Consider the following 15895-nt stretch of genomic DNA (forward strand, 5'->3'; position numbering starts at 1 on the left):
AATTCTTTTTCTTATAGTTCCGACATGGGAGACCCAGACCATGGGTGTATAGCTTCTGCCTCCGGAGGACACACAAAGTACTACACTCAAACGTGTAGCTCCTCCCTCCTAGCATATACACCCCCTGGTAGCCAGTCCTAGCCAGTTTAGTGCAAAAGCTGAAGGAGGACATCCACCCACAAGTAGAGACAGAGCAAAACCCGGAACAACCGGAACCTCTGTCTACAACAACAGCCGGTGATAACACACGGAACAAGAAACCTGCCAACAGGCAACAGGGAGGGTGCTGGGTCTCCCATGTCGGAACTATAAGAAAAATAATTTACGGTAAGTAACAAAATTCTCTTTTTCTTCATCGTTCCTTATGGGAGACCCAGACCATGGGACGTTCTAAAGCAGTCCATGGGTGGGAATAAACAGAAAAACTGAGAAGTAGGCGAAACCTAACTTCACAAATGGGCGACAGCCGCCTGAAGGATGCGTCTGCCCAAGCTCGCATCTGCCGAAGCAAGAGCATGCACTTGGTAGTGCTTCGAAAAGGTATGCAGACTAGTCCAAGTGGCAGTCTGACAGACCTGCTGAGCCGTAGCCTGGGCCTGAAAGCCTAAGAGGCACCGACAGCTCTGGTCAAGTGTGCCTTGATCCCCGGCGGGAGAGGCACTTGAGTACACTGGTAGGTATCGGAAATGGCCGACCTAAACCAACGAGCCAGGGTCGGCTTAAATGCCGAGAGGCCCTTACGCTGACCAGCGGTCAGCACAAAAGAGAGGTGCACCGCCTAAGAACAGCGGTGCGAGACACATAGATCCGGAGCGCCCGCACCAGATGCAGAGTATGCAACGCCCTTTCAAAGCGATGAACAGGAGCCGGACAAAAGGAAGGCAGGGAAAATGCCCCGGTTAAGGTGGAAGCAGCAACCACCTTAGGGAGAAAGTCCGGAGTCGGACGGAGAACCACCTTGTCTTGATGAAGGGAGGACTCCGAAGAGAGTGCAGCCAAAACAGAGACTCTCTTGAGGGAAGTTATGGCCACTAGAAAGACCACTTTCTGTGAAAGACTAAACAAAGAAACCTCCCTAAGAGGCTCAAAGGGGGGTTTCCGGAAACCGTGAGGACCGAATTAAGGTCCCAGGGCTCCAAAGGCCGCCGGTAAGGCGGAATGATGTGAGATGCGCCCTGCATGAAGGAGCGCACCTGGGCCAGCCGGGCGATAAGCCGCTGGCACAACACTGACAGAGCCGAGACCTGTCCCTTAAGGGAATTGAGGGATAGTCCTAGCTGCAGACCGGACTGTAGAAGGGACAGGAGGGTCGGCAAGGCCAAAAGGCCAAAGGATACTTCCGAGCTCGAGTCATAGTGGAGATGACTTCAGGAGGGATACCAGAAGTCGTCAAGATCCATGACTCAAACGCCACGCCGTCAATCTGAGAGCCGCAGGTTCTGGCGGAAAGACGGACCTCGTGAGAGAAGGTCTGGACAGTCTGGGAGATGCCATGGCACCTCTACGGACAGACGGAGCAGGTCAGGGTACCAAGCTTGCCTGGGTCAGTCTGGAGTAATGAGAATGACCCGACGGCCCTCCTTTCTGATCTTGCGCAGGACTCTGGGCAAGAACTAGAGGGTGAAACACGTAAGACAGACGAAGCTGGGACCAAACTTGAACCAGTGCGTCTGCCGCAAAAACCTGAGGATCGTGGAGCCACGGTTTGACGGCTGAGACAATCTGCCTCCCAGTTTTCCACGTCTGGGATGTGGGCTGCGGATATGGTGGACTAGGAGTCCTCCGTCCACTGAAGAATGCGATGAACCTCCAACATTGCCAGGCGGCTGAGTGTCCCGCCCTGGAGGTTGATGTAGGCAAACGCTGTAGCGTTGTCTGACTGGACTCGAATGTGCCTGGCCGCCAACAGATGGTGAAAGGCTTAGAGAGCTAGAAACACAGCTCTGATTTCCAGCACATTGATCCAGAGGGCTGATTCGGACAGAGTCCAAGTGCCCTGCGCTCCATGGTGGAGATGAAGGGAATTTTGTTACTTACCGTAAATTCCTTTTCTTCTAGCTCCTATTGGGAGACCCAGACGATTGGGGTGTATAGCTACTGCCTCCGGAGGCCACACAAAGCATTACACTAAAAAGTGTAAGGCCCCTCCCCTTCTGGCTATACACCCCCAGTGGGATCACTGGCTCACCAGTTTTAGTGCAAAAGCAAGAAGGAGGAAAGCCAATAACTTGGTTAAACAAATTCACTCCGAGTAACATCGGAGAACTGAAAAACCGTTCAACATGAACAACATGTGTACCCGAAAAAACCCAAAAATCCCGAAGGACAACAGGGCGGGTGCTGGGTCTCCCAATAGGAGCTAGAAGAAAAGGAATTTACGGTAAGTAACAAAATTCCCTTCTTCTTCGTCGCTCCATTGGGAGACCCAGACGATTGGGACGTCCAAAAGCTGTCCCTGGGTGGGTAAATTAATACCTCAAGTTAGAGCTGCAAAACAGCTCTCCCCTACGAGGAGGCAACCGCCGCCTGCAGGACTCTTCTACCTAGGCTGGCGTCCGGCGAAGCGTAGGTATGCACCTGATAATGTTTGGTGAAAGTGTGCAGACTCGACCAGGTAGCTGCCTGGCACACCTGTTGAGCCGTAGCCTGGTGTCGTAATGCCCAGGACGCACCCACGGCTCTGGTAGAATGGGCCTTCAGCCCTGATGGAACCGGAAGCCCAGCAGAACGGTAGGCTTCAAGAATTGGTTCTTTGATCCATCGAGCCAGTGTGGCTTCGGAAGCCTGCGACCCTTTGCGCTTACCAGCGACAAGGACAAAGAGTGCATCGGAGCGGCGCAGGGGCGCCGTGCGGGAAATGTAGATTCTGAGTGCTCTCACCAGATCTAACAAATGTAAATTCTTCTCATACCGATGAACTGCATGAGGACAAAAAGAAGGCAAAGAGATATCCTGATTAAGATGAAAAGAGGATACCACCTTCGGGAGAAACTCCTGAATGGGGCGCAGCACTACCTTGTCCTGGTGGAAGACCAGGAAAGGAGCCTTGGATGACAGCGCTGCTAGCTCAGACACTCTCCGAAGAGATGAGATCGCTACCAGAAAAGCCACTTTCTGTGATAGTCTAGAAAGTGAAACCTCCCTCAGAGGCTCGAAGGGCGGCTTCTGGAGGGCAACTAGTACCCTGTTCAGATCCCATGGATCTAACGGCCGCTTGTACGGGGGTACAATATGACAAACCCCCTGCAGGAACGTGCGCACCTTAGGAAGCCGTGCTAGACGCTTTTGAAAAAAGACGGATAGCGCCGAGACTTGCCCTTTAAGGGAGCCGAGCGACAAACCTTTTTCTAACCCAGATTGCAGGAAAGAAAGAAAGGTAGGCAATGCAAAAGGCCAGGGAGACACTCCCTGAGTAGAGCACCAGGATAAGAATATCTTCCACGTTCTGTGGTAGATCTTAGCGGACGTGGGCTTCCTAGCCTGTCTCATGGTGGCAACGACCCCTTGGGATAATCCTGAAGACCCTAGGATCCAGGACTCAATGGCCACACAGTCAGGTTCAGGGCCGCAGAATTCCGATGGAAAAACGGCCCTTGGGACAGTAAGTCTGGTCGGTCTGGTAGTGCCGACGGTTGGCCGACCGTGAGATGCCACAGATCCGGATACCACGCCCTCCTTGGCCAGTCTGGGGCGACGAGTATGACGCGGCTGCAGTCGGATCTGATCTTGCGTAGCACTCTGGGCAAGAGTGCCAGAGGTGGAAACACATAAGGGAGCCGGAACTGCGACCAATCTTGCACTAAGGCGTCTGCCGCCAGAGTTCTGTGATCGCGAGACCGTGCTATGAAGGTTGGGACCTTGTTGTTGTGCCTGGACGCCATTAGGTCGACGTCCGGCCTTCCCCAGCGGCTACAGATTTCCTGAAACACGTCCGGGTGAAGGGACCATTCCCCTGCGTCCATGCCCTGGCGGCTGAGGAAGTCTGCTTCCCAGTTTTCTACGCCGGGAATGTGAACTGCGGATACGGTGGAGGCCGTGGCTTCCACCCACGTCAGAATCCGCCGGACTTCCTGGAAGGCTTGCCGACTGCGTGTCCCTCCTTGGTGATTGATGTATGCCACCGCTGTGGAGTTGACCGACTGAATTCGGATCTGCTTTCCTTCCAGCCACTGCTGGAAGGCTAGTAGGGCAAGATACACTGCTCTGATTTCCAGAACATGGATCTGAAGGGTGGACTCCTGCTGAGTCCACGTACCCTGAGCCCTGTGGTGGAGAAAAACTGCTCCCCACCCTGACAGACTCGCGTCTGTCGTGACTACCGCCCAAGACGGTGGTAGGAAGGATCTTCCCTGTGATAATGAGGTGGGAAGAAGCCACCATTGCAGAGAGTCCTTCCGAAAAGGATACTTTCCTGTTCAGGGATGTTGACTTCCCGTCCCATTGGCGGAGAATGTCCCGATAAGAGGACGCAGATGAAACTGCGCAAACGGAACCGCCTCCATTGCCGCCACCATCTTCCCGAGGAAGTGCATGAGGCGTCTTAAGGAGTGCGACTGACCTTGACGGAGAGTCTGCACCCCAGTCTGTAGTGACCGCTGCTTGTCCAGCGGAAGCTTCACTAGCGCTGACAGGGTATGAAACTCCATGCCAAGATACGTTAGTGATTGGGTCGGTGACAGGTTTGACTTTGAGAAGTCGATGATCCACCCGAACGTCTGGAGAGTCTCCAGCGCAACATTCAGGCTGAGTTGGCATGCCTCTTGAGAGGGTGCCTTGACAAGTAGATCGTCCAAGTAAGGGATCACAGAGTGTCCCTGTGAGTGCAAGACTGCTACCACTGCCGCCATGACCTTGGTGAACACCCGTAGGGTTGTCGCCAGACCGAATGGCAGAGCTACGAACTGAAGATGGTCGTCTCCCATCACGAAACGTAGAAAACATTGGTGCTCTGTAGCAATCGGCACGTGGAGATAAGCATCTTTGATGTCTATTGATGCTAGGAAATATCCTTGAGACATTGAGGCAATGACGGAGCGGAGGGTTTCATCCGGAACCGCCTGGCCTCCACGTGCTTGTTGAGCAGTTTTAGGTCCAGAACGGAACGGAAAGAGACATCCTTTTTTGGCACCACAACCAGATTGGAGGAAAACCGTGTCTTGTTCCTGAAGAGGAACAGGGATTACCACTCCTTCTGCCTGCAGAAGAGCATCGGCTCGGTGGGGAGGTGGGGACGTTCTGAAGAATCGAGTCGGAGGACGAGAACAGAACTCTGTCCTGTGCACGTGGGCACAATGTCCCTCACCCACCGGTCTGTGACCTGTGGCAGCTAAATGTCGCCAAAGGCGAGCGAGTCTGCCATCAACCGCGGATGCGGAGAGATGAGAGAGCTGAGAGTCATGAGGAGACCGCCTTGGTAGCGGTTCCTCCGGCTGCCTTCCTTGGGCATGATTGAGCCCCCGGAAACTGAGCCCCTCTGAGGCTTTTCAGCTCTTCTGGACGAGGACAATTGGGACCTGCCCGAGCTTGGGAAGGACCGAAACCTCAACTGTCCTTCCAGGACAGCATTAATAGGGTAAGTCGCAATGCAGACATTGCGAGGTTACGGACGCCCCTGCGGCACAAATGTACATATGCTCAAGACCAGCTGTGCAAGAACAGCTGAAAAGCTTAGGGTGCCCATACGGCTGTAAATGCCGGAGCAACCGACACGCCGATAGCCTCATAGACAGATTTCAACCAGAGTCCATCTGTCTGGCATCTTTAAGTGAAGTCCCATCTCCACTGCAACTATAGCTCTAGCCGCAAGCCTGGAGATTGGAGAATCCACCTTTGGACCCTGGGTCCCGCGCTTGACCACGTCAGGGGGAAAAGGATAACGTGTATCCTTAAGACGTTTGGAGAAAACGCTTATCTGGTAAGCGTGGTGTTCCTGGACTGCTTCTCTGAAGTCAGCGTGGCCAGAAAAATACTCAATATACGTTTGAGCTACTGAAATGGGACTTCTCCTGCTGTGAAGCTGACTCCTCCGCTGGGGGAGCTGAGGGAGAAAGATCCAACATTCCATTGATGGACGCTATAGGATCATTCCTTATGGCGTCACCATCCGGTGTATCCGGATTGAGAGCGTTGTCAGGATCAAAGTCCTGATGAGCTACGTCTGCCTCATCATACAGAGAGCCTCCTGGGACCCCCCCCGGAGCACCGATTTTATTCCCAATGAGGGTGGCCAGGGAGCAATGATCCAGATTGCCCATGGCCTGTCCGGACTGCAAGTCTCTATCCCATTGCAACTCCATCCCTGTCCTTGGACAGGGTTGACAGGTGGTTCCTTTGGCCACGTCTAGTAGAGACCCCGGCTGACCAAGTGCTCCAGGGGAGCATTGCACACAATGGGGTTCAGTGCCGTGGAATAGTATCAAATGCAGTAAAAACAGCATCGAAAGCCTGTGTTGCTTATATGCTGCTGCCGACTAGCCATCTAGGACATAGAGCCAATAATGGCGACCGTACAATGCAATGTATAGCATACAAGCATAAAGTACAATGAACACTGCAGCACATGCAATACAAGCAGCATAGAAAAAACCTGTGCCTCAGCACCCCTGCTTTTCTGCTGCTGTAGTCTAGTCATTCTAGGCGAAAATAGCCCAGACTAGCGACCGTACAGTGCTGTGTATAGCATACAAGCATAAATACACATGAACACTTCAGTACGTGCAATACAAGCAGCATAGAAAGCCTGTGCCTTAGCACCCCAGCTTTCCTGCTGCTGATGTGTCGCCATCTAAGAGGGCATATAGCCAAAGATAGCGACCTATGCAGTGTAAGCATAAAAATACAAATGGACAACTGCGGTATTTAGTGGGGTCAGCACTTCAGGTGCCGCTTACCGCCCGCCTATAAGCGGGTGTGTGGTCGCCCTAGTCCTGTGCCTGGTTGCCCAGAGTCCGATCTCTCAGCTCGGACTGCAGGAATGGCTGCCGGCGTCTTCTCCAGCTCGTGTGAGTAGGGGCGGGCCGTGGGCGTGCCCCCAAGTCAGAGCGGGAAACCGGCGTCCCACAGTGTCCAGTGAGAGGGCTGGAGCATGTAAATAAGGCTCCAGCCCTCGGCGCTGCTGATTGTACAGCGTCTCTCCCCTACCCTGATTGACAGGGTGGGGGCGGGAACGAAGCGGAGCTAGGCCGCAAAAGCCGGGGACTGGATTTATAAGCGCCGCCGCCGTAAAAGCGCGGTCGGCGCTAAGTCCCCGGCGCACTACAAGTCCCAGCCGCGCCGCCGCTCCCGGAGCGTCCGGCGCGGTAGTTCCCCATACATAAAGTCACTCAGCTAGGCTGCAGTGACTGTAACCCTTTACTGTCCCCGGCGCACTAGCACACCCAGCAAGTCTGGAGTGTGCTGTGCCTGTGTGTACGGGGACACAGAGTACCTGAATGGTGCAGGGCCATGTCCCTGAACGGTACCCAGCTCCGTATCCAGCAGGTTCAATGGGTCTGTGGATGGAGCCCGGCCTCAGGGCTTTGGGGCCGGTAAGATCCCACTTCCTCAGAGCCCCTCAGGGGGATGTGGAAGGAAAACAGCATGTGGGCTCCAGCCGCCGTACCAGCAATAGGTACCTCAACCTTACAAACCACAAGCGGGGTGAGAAGGGAGCATGCTGGGGGCCCTATATGGGCCCTCTTTTCTTCCATCCGATATAGTCAGCAGCTACTGCTGACTAAACAGTGGAGCTATGCGTGGATGTCTGACCTCCTTCGCACAAAGCAGAAAACTGGTGAGCCAGTGATCCCACTGGGGGTGTATAGCCAGAAGGGGAGGGGCCTTACACTTTTTAGTGTAATGCTTTGTGTGGCCTCCGGAGGCAGTAGCTATACACCCCAATCGTCTGGGTCTCCCAATGGAGCGACGAAGAAATACTGCTCCCCAGCCGGATAGACTAGCATCTTGGTGAGGATCACCCGGGACGGAGCCAGGAAGGAGCGTCCCTGAGACAGAGGGGCCGAAGCCACCACTGAAACGAGCCCCTGGTCTGTGGCGAAGCCACCACCCCGTGGAAGGAGGAAGTCCGCTTGTTCCAACAGTGGAAAGTATCCAGCCGCAGAGGACGCAGATGGAACTGGGCAAGGGAATCGCTTCCATTGACACCACCATCTGATCCAGCACCTGTATTAGGTGCCTGATGGAACGACGTCAACCGCCAGCGGAGGGACTGCTGTTTGACTAAGGGCAGCTTCACAAGTGCCGACAGAGTCTCGAATTGCGTCCCTGGGTATGTGAACTTCTGGGTCGAAGTCAGAGTGGACTTGGACAGAATGACAAACCACTCGAATTGGTTAGAGTGGCGAGAGTGAGCGAGGCACTCCGCTAACAGTTTGCACTGGATGAAGCCCAGACTAGAAGGCTGTCCAGGACAAAAGGATCACTGCCAACCCCTAGAGGTGCAGGACCGCAATCACAGCTGCCCCGACCTTGAGAATACTCGAGGGGCCGTGGCTAACCCCAAGGGAAGAGCCACGAATTGGACCACTCTGATTGCAAAACGTAGCCAATGCTGGTGTGAAACTGCGATTGGCACATGCAGATAGGCATCTCTGATGTCGATGGATGCTAGGGAATCTCCTTGGGTCATTGATTGATCGCAGAGACTCCATGCGAAAATGCCGCACCTGAACATGCTTGAGAAGCTTGAGATCCAGGTCGGAAGGCACCGCCCTCTTCGGGTACTAGGAATGGATTTAAGCAGAAATCTCAGAACCGTTCCCAGTCGGGAACCGGTACAATTACTCCAGTGGCCTGCAAGAATGCCACAGCCTGTGAGAAGGCGGCGGCCTTGGAGCAGGGGGGAGTTGACAGAAAAAATCTGTTTGGCGGGCTGGATAGAATTCTATCCTGTAGCCGTGGGAGATGGTATCTCGCACCCACTGATCGGAGACGTGTTAAAACCATACGTCGCCAAAGTGGGAGAGCCTGCCACCGACCAAGGACGTTGCTGGCGTGGCCAGATAGCCAGGAGGAGGCTGACTTAGTGGCAGCATCTCCTGCGGTCTTCTCGTGCGCCATTTGGGTTTACGATCCTTGGCTGAGCCAGTGGACGAGGCCGAGGGCTTAGAGAACGATCAGATGGAGGAACGAAAAGAACGAAACCTCTACTGATTCCTGCCCTGGACAGGTTTCCTGGTTTAGGTTTGTGGCATGGAAGAACTCTTCCCGCCAAGAGCTTCCTTAATAATTTCATCCAGTTGTTCCCGAATAGTCTGGTCCCAGCAAAAGGGAGCCCAGCAAGGAACTTCTTTAGAAGCATCCGCCTTCCACTTCCGAAGCCACAGGAGCCTGCGGATAGCGAGGAAATTAGCCGAGGCCACCGCAGTGCGGTGAGAGTCTCCAGCATGGCAGACATGGCATAGGATGAAAAGACTGAAGTCTGGAAGTTAAGGCAACCATTTCGGGCAAAGAGTCCCTGTGAGGGAATGCATCTCCTCTAGAGAAGCAGAGATGGCTTTGAAAGCCGCACTGCTGCAAAAGCTGGGGAGAACGAGGCCCCTGCCGCCTCCATACAGATTTGGCCAGAAGGACAACCTGGCGGACAGCAAAGCCGTAAGTGAGGAGCCATCAGCCACTGATACAACGGTCCAGGCTGAGAGTCTAAACACCGGAGGGACCACCTTTGGTGAATGAGCCCACTCCTTGACCACCTCTGGTGGAAGGGGAAAACTGTCATCAGAACCACGCTTTGGGAAGCGTTTGCCAGAGCAGACCCTGGGCTTGGTCACAGTGGCCTGAAAACTGGAGTGGTTAAGGAACACACTCCTTGTTCTCTTTAAGGTATACTGATGCCTTTCTGCCAGAGGGGGATACTCCCCTGATACAGGCGGATTGAGGTCCAGTACAAATATAATGGACGCAATCAAATCATAAGCATCTGCATCACCTTCGGACAGATCAATGGTACATTAAGTAGCGTCCGAGCCCCCAGTAAAGACATCCTCCTCGTCCAGTGAGTCAGCTCGTGAATCAGAGCTGCGGGACGGGGAAGGACAGGGGACCCTGCGTCTCCATTTTAGGAGGACGGGGACTGAGACCAGATGAAGAGTCCTCTGAGAGCTTTGCTGAGCGAGCCGTAGCAGCAGAAGCACCCTGAGAAGGGGGCTAATGCATGCTCAGCACCACCGGAGCAGCTGGAGGGACCACTGATGAGCCTCCAGGCTGAGGGACCACTGTGTTTATGTGCTCAGTACAGGCAGTACGAGTCTACATGCAGTGCATATTAAGAACAGCCTTGCAGCCTTGCTCTGATGTGAGACATGCTGCAGAAGTGGGGGCTCTGTGAGGGAATGCATCTCCAGAATGACCCCCAGCAGAGTATATAAACAGAGAATATAAGCAGCTGCACAACTGGAGGTTGTGGCTTGCCAGACCGTTTAACATACATTTCTGTGCCCTCCAGTCCCCCAGCCCAGGCCCCCATTTGTCACAATGTGGTATCTCTGAGAAAATGGCGACCGGAGCGAGGAGAGGGGGCGGGGCCTACTCTGAGAGCAGGCAAATGAGGTATACAGGGGAGGGAATCTTTCCTCAGTGAGGAGTGTCCGTTCCCTGTGCTGAACAGCCGCTGGGCGGAGCCGCACTGTCCCACTGCATGACTAACATGCAGGGGCAGTGAAACCGAAAATAGGCCTCAGGCGAAGCCGGGGCCTAGATTTAAACATGCGGCCAGCGTGCAGGCACCATCGGCGCGGTTCTCCAGTGAAAACTGGAGAACCGGCCGGAAATGTTACCACAGTCATATAACACACTCCCCCCAATAAATAAAGTACAAGGGACCCCTGGAAAGACCACTTTCTGTGGTAAAAACGTCTCAATACTTAGCTTTTGAGACGCAGGTGCCAGGTCCCTGGGGGGGGGGGTTAAACGCTCCGTCCGGCAGAATCCTGAAAAGGGCTGCGGATGGAGACCGGTCTCCTGCAAAGCAGTGAGAACCGTGATGGCTCCCACTTCAAGCCAGAGCCCCAGGGGATGGTGAAGGAGCGCGGCATGTGAAGGCTCCAGCCTTGTAAAATCAACCTTAACAGCACCGCCGACACAGTGGGGTGAGAAGGGACATGCCGGGAGTCTAGATTGGACCCGCTTTTCTTCCAAATCTTTGAAATCCAAAAAATCAAAAATCAAAAATCAGAGAATGCATGTGTGTGTGTGACCTCCTGAACACAAAGCATTGAAGCTGGCTAGGACTGGCTACCAGGGGGTGTATATGCTAGGAGGGAGGAGCTACACGTTTGAGTGTAGTACTTTGTGTGTCCTCCGGAGGCAGAAGCTATACACCCATGGTCTGGGTCTCCCATAAGGAACTATGAAGAAATTATATATATATATATATATATATATATATATATATATATATATATATATATATATATATACATACATATATATATACATACATACATACATAGACATACACATATTATATACACATATTATATACACATATTATATATATATATATATATATATATATCACAAGTGATCAGACAATCCCAGGTTCAGGTCCACTATAGGGACTAAAATACATAAATAAAAGGTTCGCGCTATCAGAATACATCATAAGCAAAACAAAAATGCCAGACTTGAGTCGTTTTTTGTGGGGGTTACTGCAATACTGAAAATCATGCAGTAAAAAGTGAACAACTTGTAATTTCTATCCCAAAATAGTTAAAGTAAAAATATTCTCGTCCCCCCAAAAATAAGCCCTCAGACAGCTCCATTGACTGCAAAATGAAAACACTATGAGTCTCGGAAAATGGCGATAGAATCAGATCTCTTTTTTTTCTTTTCAAATTGTTCAGGTCGCCATACTGAGGAGGAGGAGAATCATATTGCCATCTTATTTTAACCACACAATGTGCGCTATAAAAACAAGAAGAAGCTCTTGGAAGAAGGGAGGAAAAAACTAAAAACACGGAAATTGGCTGAGGTGGGAAGGAGTCAGAATCTGTCAGCAGGTTTTTGCTATGTAATTTGAAAGCAGCATAATGTAATTTACTGGGTGCAGCTGATGTGATACAATTTTCTCTGCTGCAGATCTAGCAGTCCCAGTTGTTAAGCCCTGTATTACTCACCCCCACCACGGATTAGCAGCTTCCTGTATACAATGTATACTGATAGAAAGCTGCTAAGCAGTGCTAGGGGCATGGTTGGATCAGGAGGCAATGAGGCCAGCTGTCCTCTGGTAACATTCGGCCGATAAAACACTCTCAGATTACATAAATATACATTTCTGATGAATAAATTAGTTGTTGCTAATTTAGGATATAATTTCCTATAAGGACCTTATTTACCCAATTTATAGAGGGACTACATTTTATTTTTCCATAAATCAATAGTACAAATGAACAAAAGAAACTTTGCAAGATCTCAGAAAAAGCTGCTTCTTTATTCGTCACTTTCCCCTGAACTGTCTGCAGTGAGGGACCACATTACATCTCCTGCCAATAAAAGTCTATGGAGAGGGGAGACGTTGTAGGGAGACAGGAGCAGAGCAAGTCCAGGGAAACTCCTGGTGTAAAAGGGAAAAACGGCTAAATTTGCAGAATGCAATGCTCCATACATAATGTTATTTCTTATATGCGCACATGACATATTGTACTGAAAAGTGACCTGAGTGCAGCTACACTTTAATTATATGAAAAGACATAATGTAGCATTCTATTACATTAATGTACACAATAGAGTGGACTCTTGGGACCCCAATCCATCAAGAGAATGGGGCTGCGATCCCATCTGTTACAATGTAGCCGGGCCACCCACATGGACCCCTGCTTTATTCATTATGATGTGCCTGCTATTTAAGCAGGGCATTTATACCAGGATTAGGGCAGGTCACAGCAGCCAGACCCTCAGTATTAATCAAGTTATCACTTATTCTGGGAATAGGACACTCTACCTTCTTAGCCAATACCACAAACAGTAAAAAAAAAAAACAAACAAACACAACAAAAACAAACAAAACTTCTTTCAGAACTAAAATAATATAAAACTTAAAAGCAGGTGCATATAATGTAAGCACCCAAAGGCAACAAGGAAAAGTTGCAGTTGTCACCTTGCCAGGGGCAGCGATCATTCCATGCTGACTGCCGGAAGGTATGAGGCCACGGTAAGCCTGGCTCACTTGGCTAGCCCTAGAGAGGCTCTGATGTTGCGCTTGAGGTGCAGGTGGCAGGGTTTGAGACAAAGCAATGAGGGGCTGACCCCCAGTAGAACCAAAGTTGGGCAGGGACAGCTGTGATCCTTGCAAAGGTACAGTCATCTGGAAGAACAAGGATAAAAATATCACTGATCCAAATTAACAGAACATTTGTGAAAACTGTTAAGTGTTTATGAAGACCCTGTCACTGGATTTTTATTTAAACAGAGTGCCTCTGACAACTGGTGCCGCTCCATCAATTCTGGAAGTACATTTTTTAGGCGGTTACGCAGCTCTCCATACACAGAGCAGTCACTGAACCTACTCCGGCACCGCCCCCATGACTGAAACCTCAACGCTTCTGGGAGGATTAACATTCTTTTTCTCATGGCACCGTAAAAGTTTCAAAAGCTATTAACCTGCAGATTAACCATACATTTGTAGGCTAATAGCAGTTTAACAAGTGATCGGTTTCCTTTAATGTTTTATTTTTAATGGAGTCCATACTGGGATATTAGTAGGATTTTTGAACATCCATTCTTCACTAAAATTGCTAAAGTTTTTAAAAGGTTAATTTAGAAAAAAAAACGTAGAAGAGCAAAAATGTTTTCATGCATTATACAAAGAACTGAAACATTGCTCAAAACATGGATTGCTTCATAAGCGATCACTAATGAATTCCTCTGCACAGTGGTTAAAGGGGTGGTTCCCCCATATTTTTTATTTTCTAGATCGATATTCTATTGAGAAACAATGTTTCTCTCAAATACCTTAAGTTGGCAATAGTGCCTGTGAGAGGTGCTACTGCAGACCGCTGTTCCCCATGCCTGACCCCTGGGCTGTGTGACCTCGGGGTAACCGGTGACGTCACGTCAAGTTCCTGACACCATGGCTGGCCGCAGTGTCCGTGAGTGATGGGCTGTTGGCGGAGTTTCACCGCTCGTCACAGCCCATCTGCTCCCTCTTCTCTCACAGCAGAACGCTGCAAGAGCTGCAAGGAGACACACTGAGCTGTGATGAGCGGTGAAACATCGCCCACAGCCCAGTGACTAAGGAAGACTGGGGCCGGCCATGATGAGGAGACGTGAGCAGGAACTTGACGTGATGTCACCGGATCCCTGTGGTCACGGAGCCCGGGGGTCAGGCACGGGGAACAGCGGTCTGCAATAGCGCCTCTCATAGGCACTATTGCCAACATAAGGTATTTGAGAGAAACATTGTTTCTCAATATAATATTGATATAGAAAATAAAAAATATGGGTGAACCACCCCTTTAAGAGTCACACAAGATTTAAAACGATTTGCCATTTCCTCCAAAACATCACACCTTTGCATTGCAGCTCAGTTACATTTACTTCAATGGGGCTGAGCTGCAGTATCACTTAGAACCTGTGAGCAAAGGTGGTGCTGGAAAAAAACGAAGAGAAAAAAAAAAACAACAACTTTTGTAATATAAAGCTGACCTGCTGAAGAGCTGTCGGAGACTGAGCGGTGTTATAGAAACTGGTCTGACTAGTTTGTTGTCCAGAATACAGATTAGAAGGCTGTCCGAGGCCCTGTCGTGTCTGCGAAGAGGAGTTGTAGGTCTTAAATTATCCCAAATAAAATTAGTTGTATAAAGCAAAACACCATTCTGCTGAAATTAATGTCTTACCTGAAGAATATGTGTATCGATAAGTTGAGATCCCCCCAAGCCGGACTGACCAAGCTGATGTTCATACAATATAGGAATGGGTTGAGTATTGGTTGTCTGCTGGTACGCCAGGCTAGACTGAGCTTTAGCAAGGTCTTGGTGTTGTACTCCAGGGAAATTGTGTAAGGCAGCGCCAGACAAGACAACTGGGGACGGCTGAGACAAATTGCCCTGTAGATATGCCTGTTGAGACCTACGGGAAAGGTTGTACAAGGTGAGAATATTCAGTCTATCCATTTCATGAACTGGTTGCTAACAAGCCGGACTGAATGGACCTACCTGTACGGCTGAAGAGACGGCGTAAAGAGCTCTTGGGCTTGGGATACAGGAGGAGCCGGTGCCAAGCCAAGCTGAGCCTGGTGCTGACCTTGGAGGGGGGCGTAGATAGGGATGGGAATCTAACAAGAAAAAAAATTAACAAAAAATTAGGAAATTAACATGTTAAGAAGTGGAGGGTGTCCTTTTGTTCCTCAGTAAACATATTGTTGTTTTTAGAATACTTTAAAATAAATTAAAACCTCACAAAGAAGGGAATTTTGTTTACTTACCGTAAATTCCTTTTCTTCTAGCTCCTATTGGGAGACCCAGACAATTGGGGTGTATAGCTTCTGCCTCCGGAGGCCACACAAAGCATTACACTTAAAAGTGTAAACCCCTCCCCTCTGCCTATACACCCCCCCGTGCATCACGGGCTCCTCAGTTTTGGTGCAAAAGCAGGAAGGAGGAAACTTATAAATTGGTCTAAGGTAAATTCAATCCGAAGGATGTTCGGAGAACTTAAACCATGAACCAAAGAACAATTCAACATGAACAACATGTGTACACAAAAGAACAACAGCCCGAAGGGAACAGGGGCGGGTGCTGGGTCTCCCAATAGGAGCTAGAAGAAAAGGAATTTACGGTAAGTAAACAAAATTCCCTTCTTCTTTGTCGCTCCATTGGGAGACCCAGACAATTGGGACGTCCAAAAGCAGTCCCTGGGTGGGTAAAAGAATACCTCGGTAATAGAGCCGTAACACGGCCCC

The 15895-nt window shown here is 50.5% G+C and overlaps 1 protein-coding gene across 4 annotated transcripts in view; it reads right to left on the reverse strand.

The window, feature by feature from the left end:
- PRRC2C (proline rich coiled-coil 2C) overlaps positions 1–15895 on the reverse strand; it is a 344519-nt gene that overhangs the window by 12294 nt on the left and 316330 nt on the right. For all 4 annotated transcript variants that reach the window (XM_075322243.1, XM_075322246.1, XM_075322244.1 and 1 more), the window contains exons 28-31: positions 15150–15268; positions 14832–15063; positions 14641–14742; positions 13094–13300 (exon numbers count right to left, since the gene is read on the reverse strand). In XM_075322243.1, coding sequence (XP_075178358.1) covers positions 13094–13300; positions 14641–14742; positions 14832–15063; positions 15150–15268 — 660 coding nt within the window. The remainder of the gene's footprint in view (positions 1–13093; positions 13301–14640; positions 14743–14831; positions 15064–15149; positions 15269–15895) is intronic.

This window comes from Anomaloglossus baeobatrachus, chromosome 8 (genome assembly GCF_048569485.1).
Source record: "Anomaloglossus baeobatrachus isolate aAnoBae1 chromosome 8, aAnoBae1.hap1, whole genome shotgun sequence".
NCBI lineage: Eukaryota > Metazoa > Chordata > Amphibia > Anura > Aromobatidae > Anomaloglossus > Anomaloglossus baeobatrachus.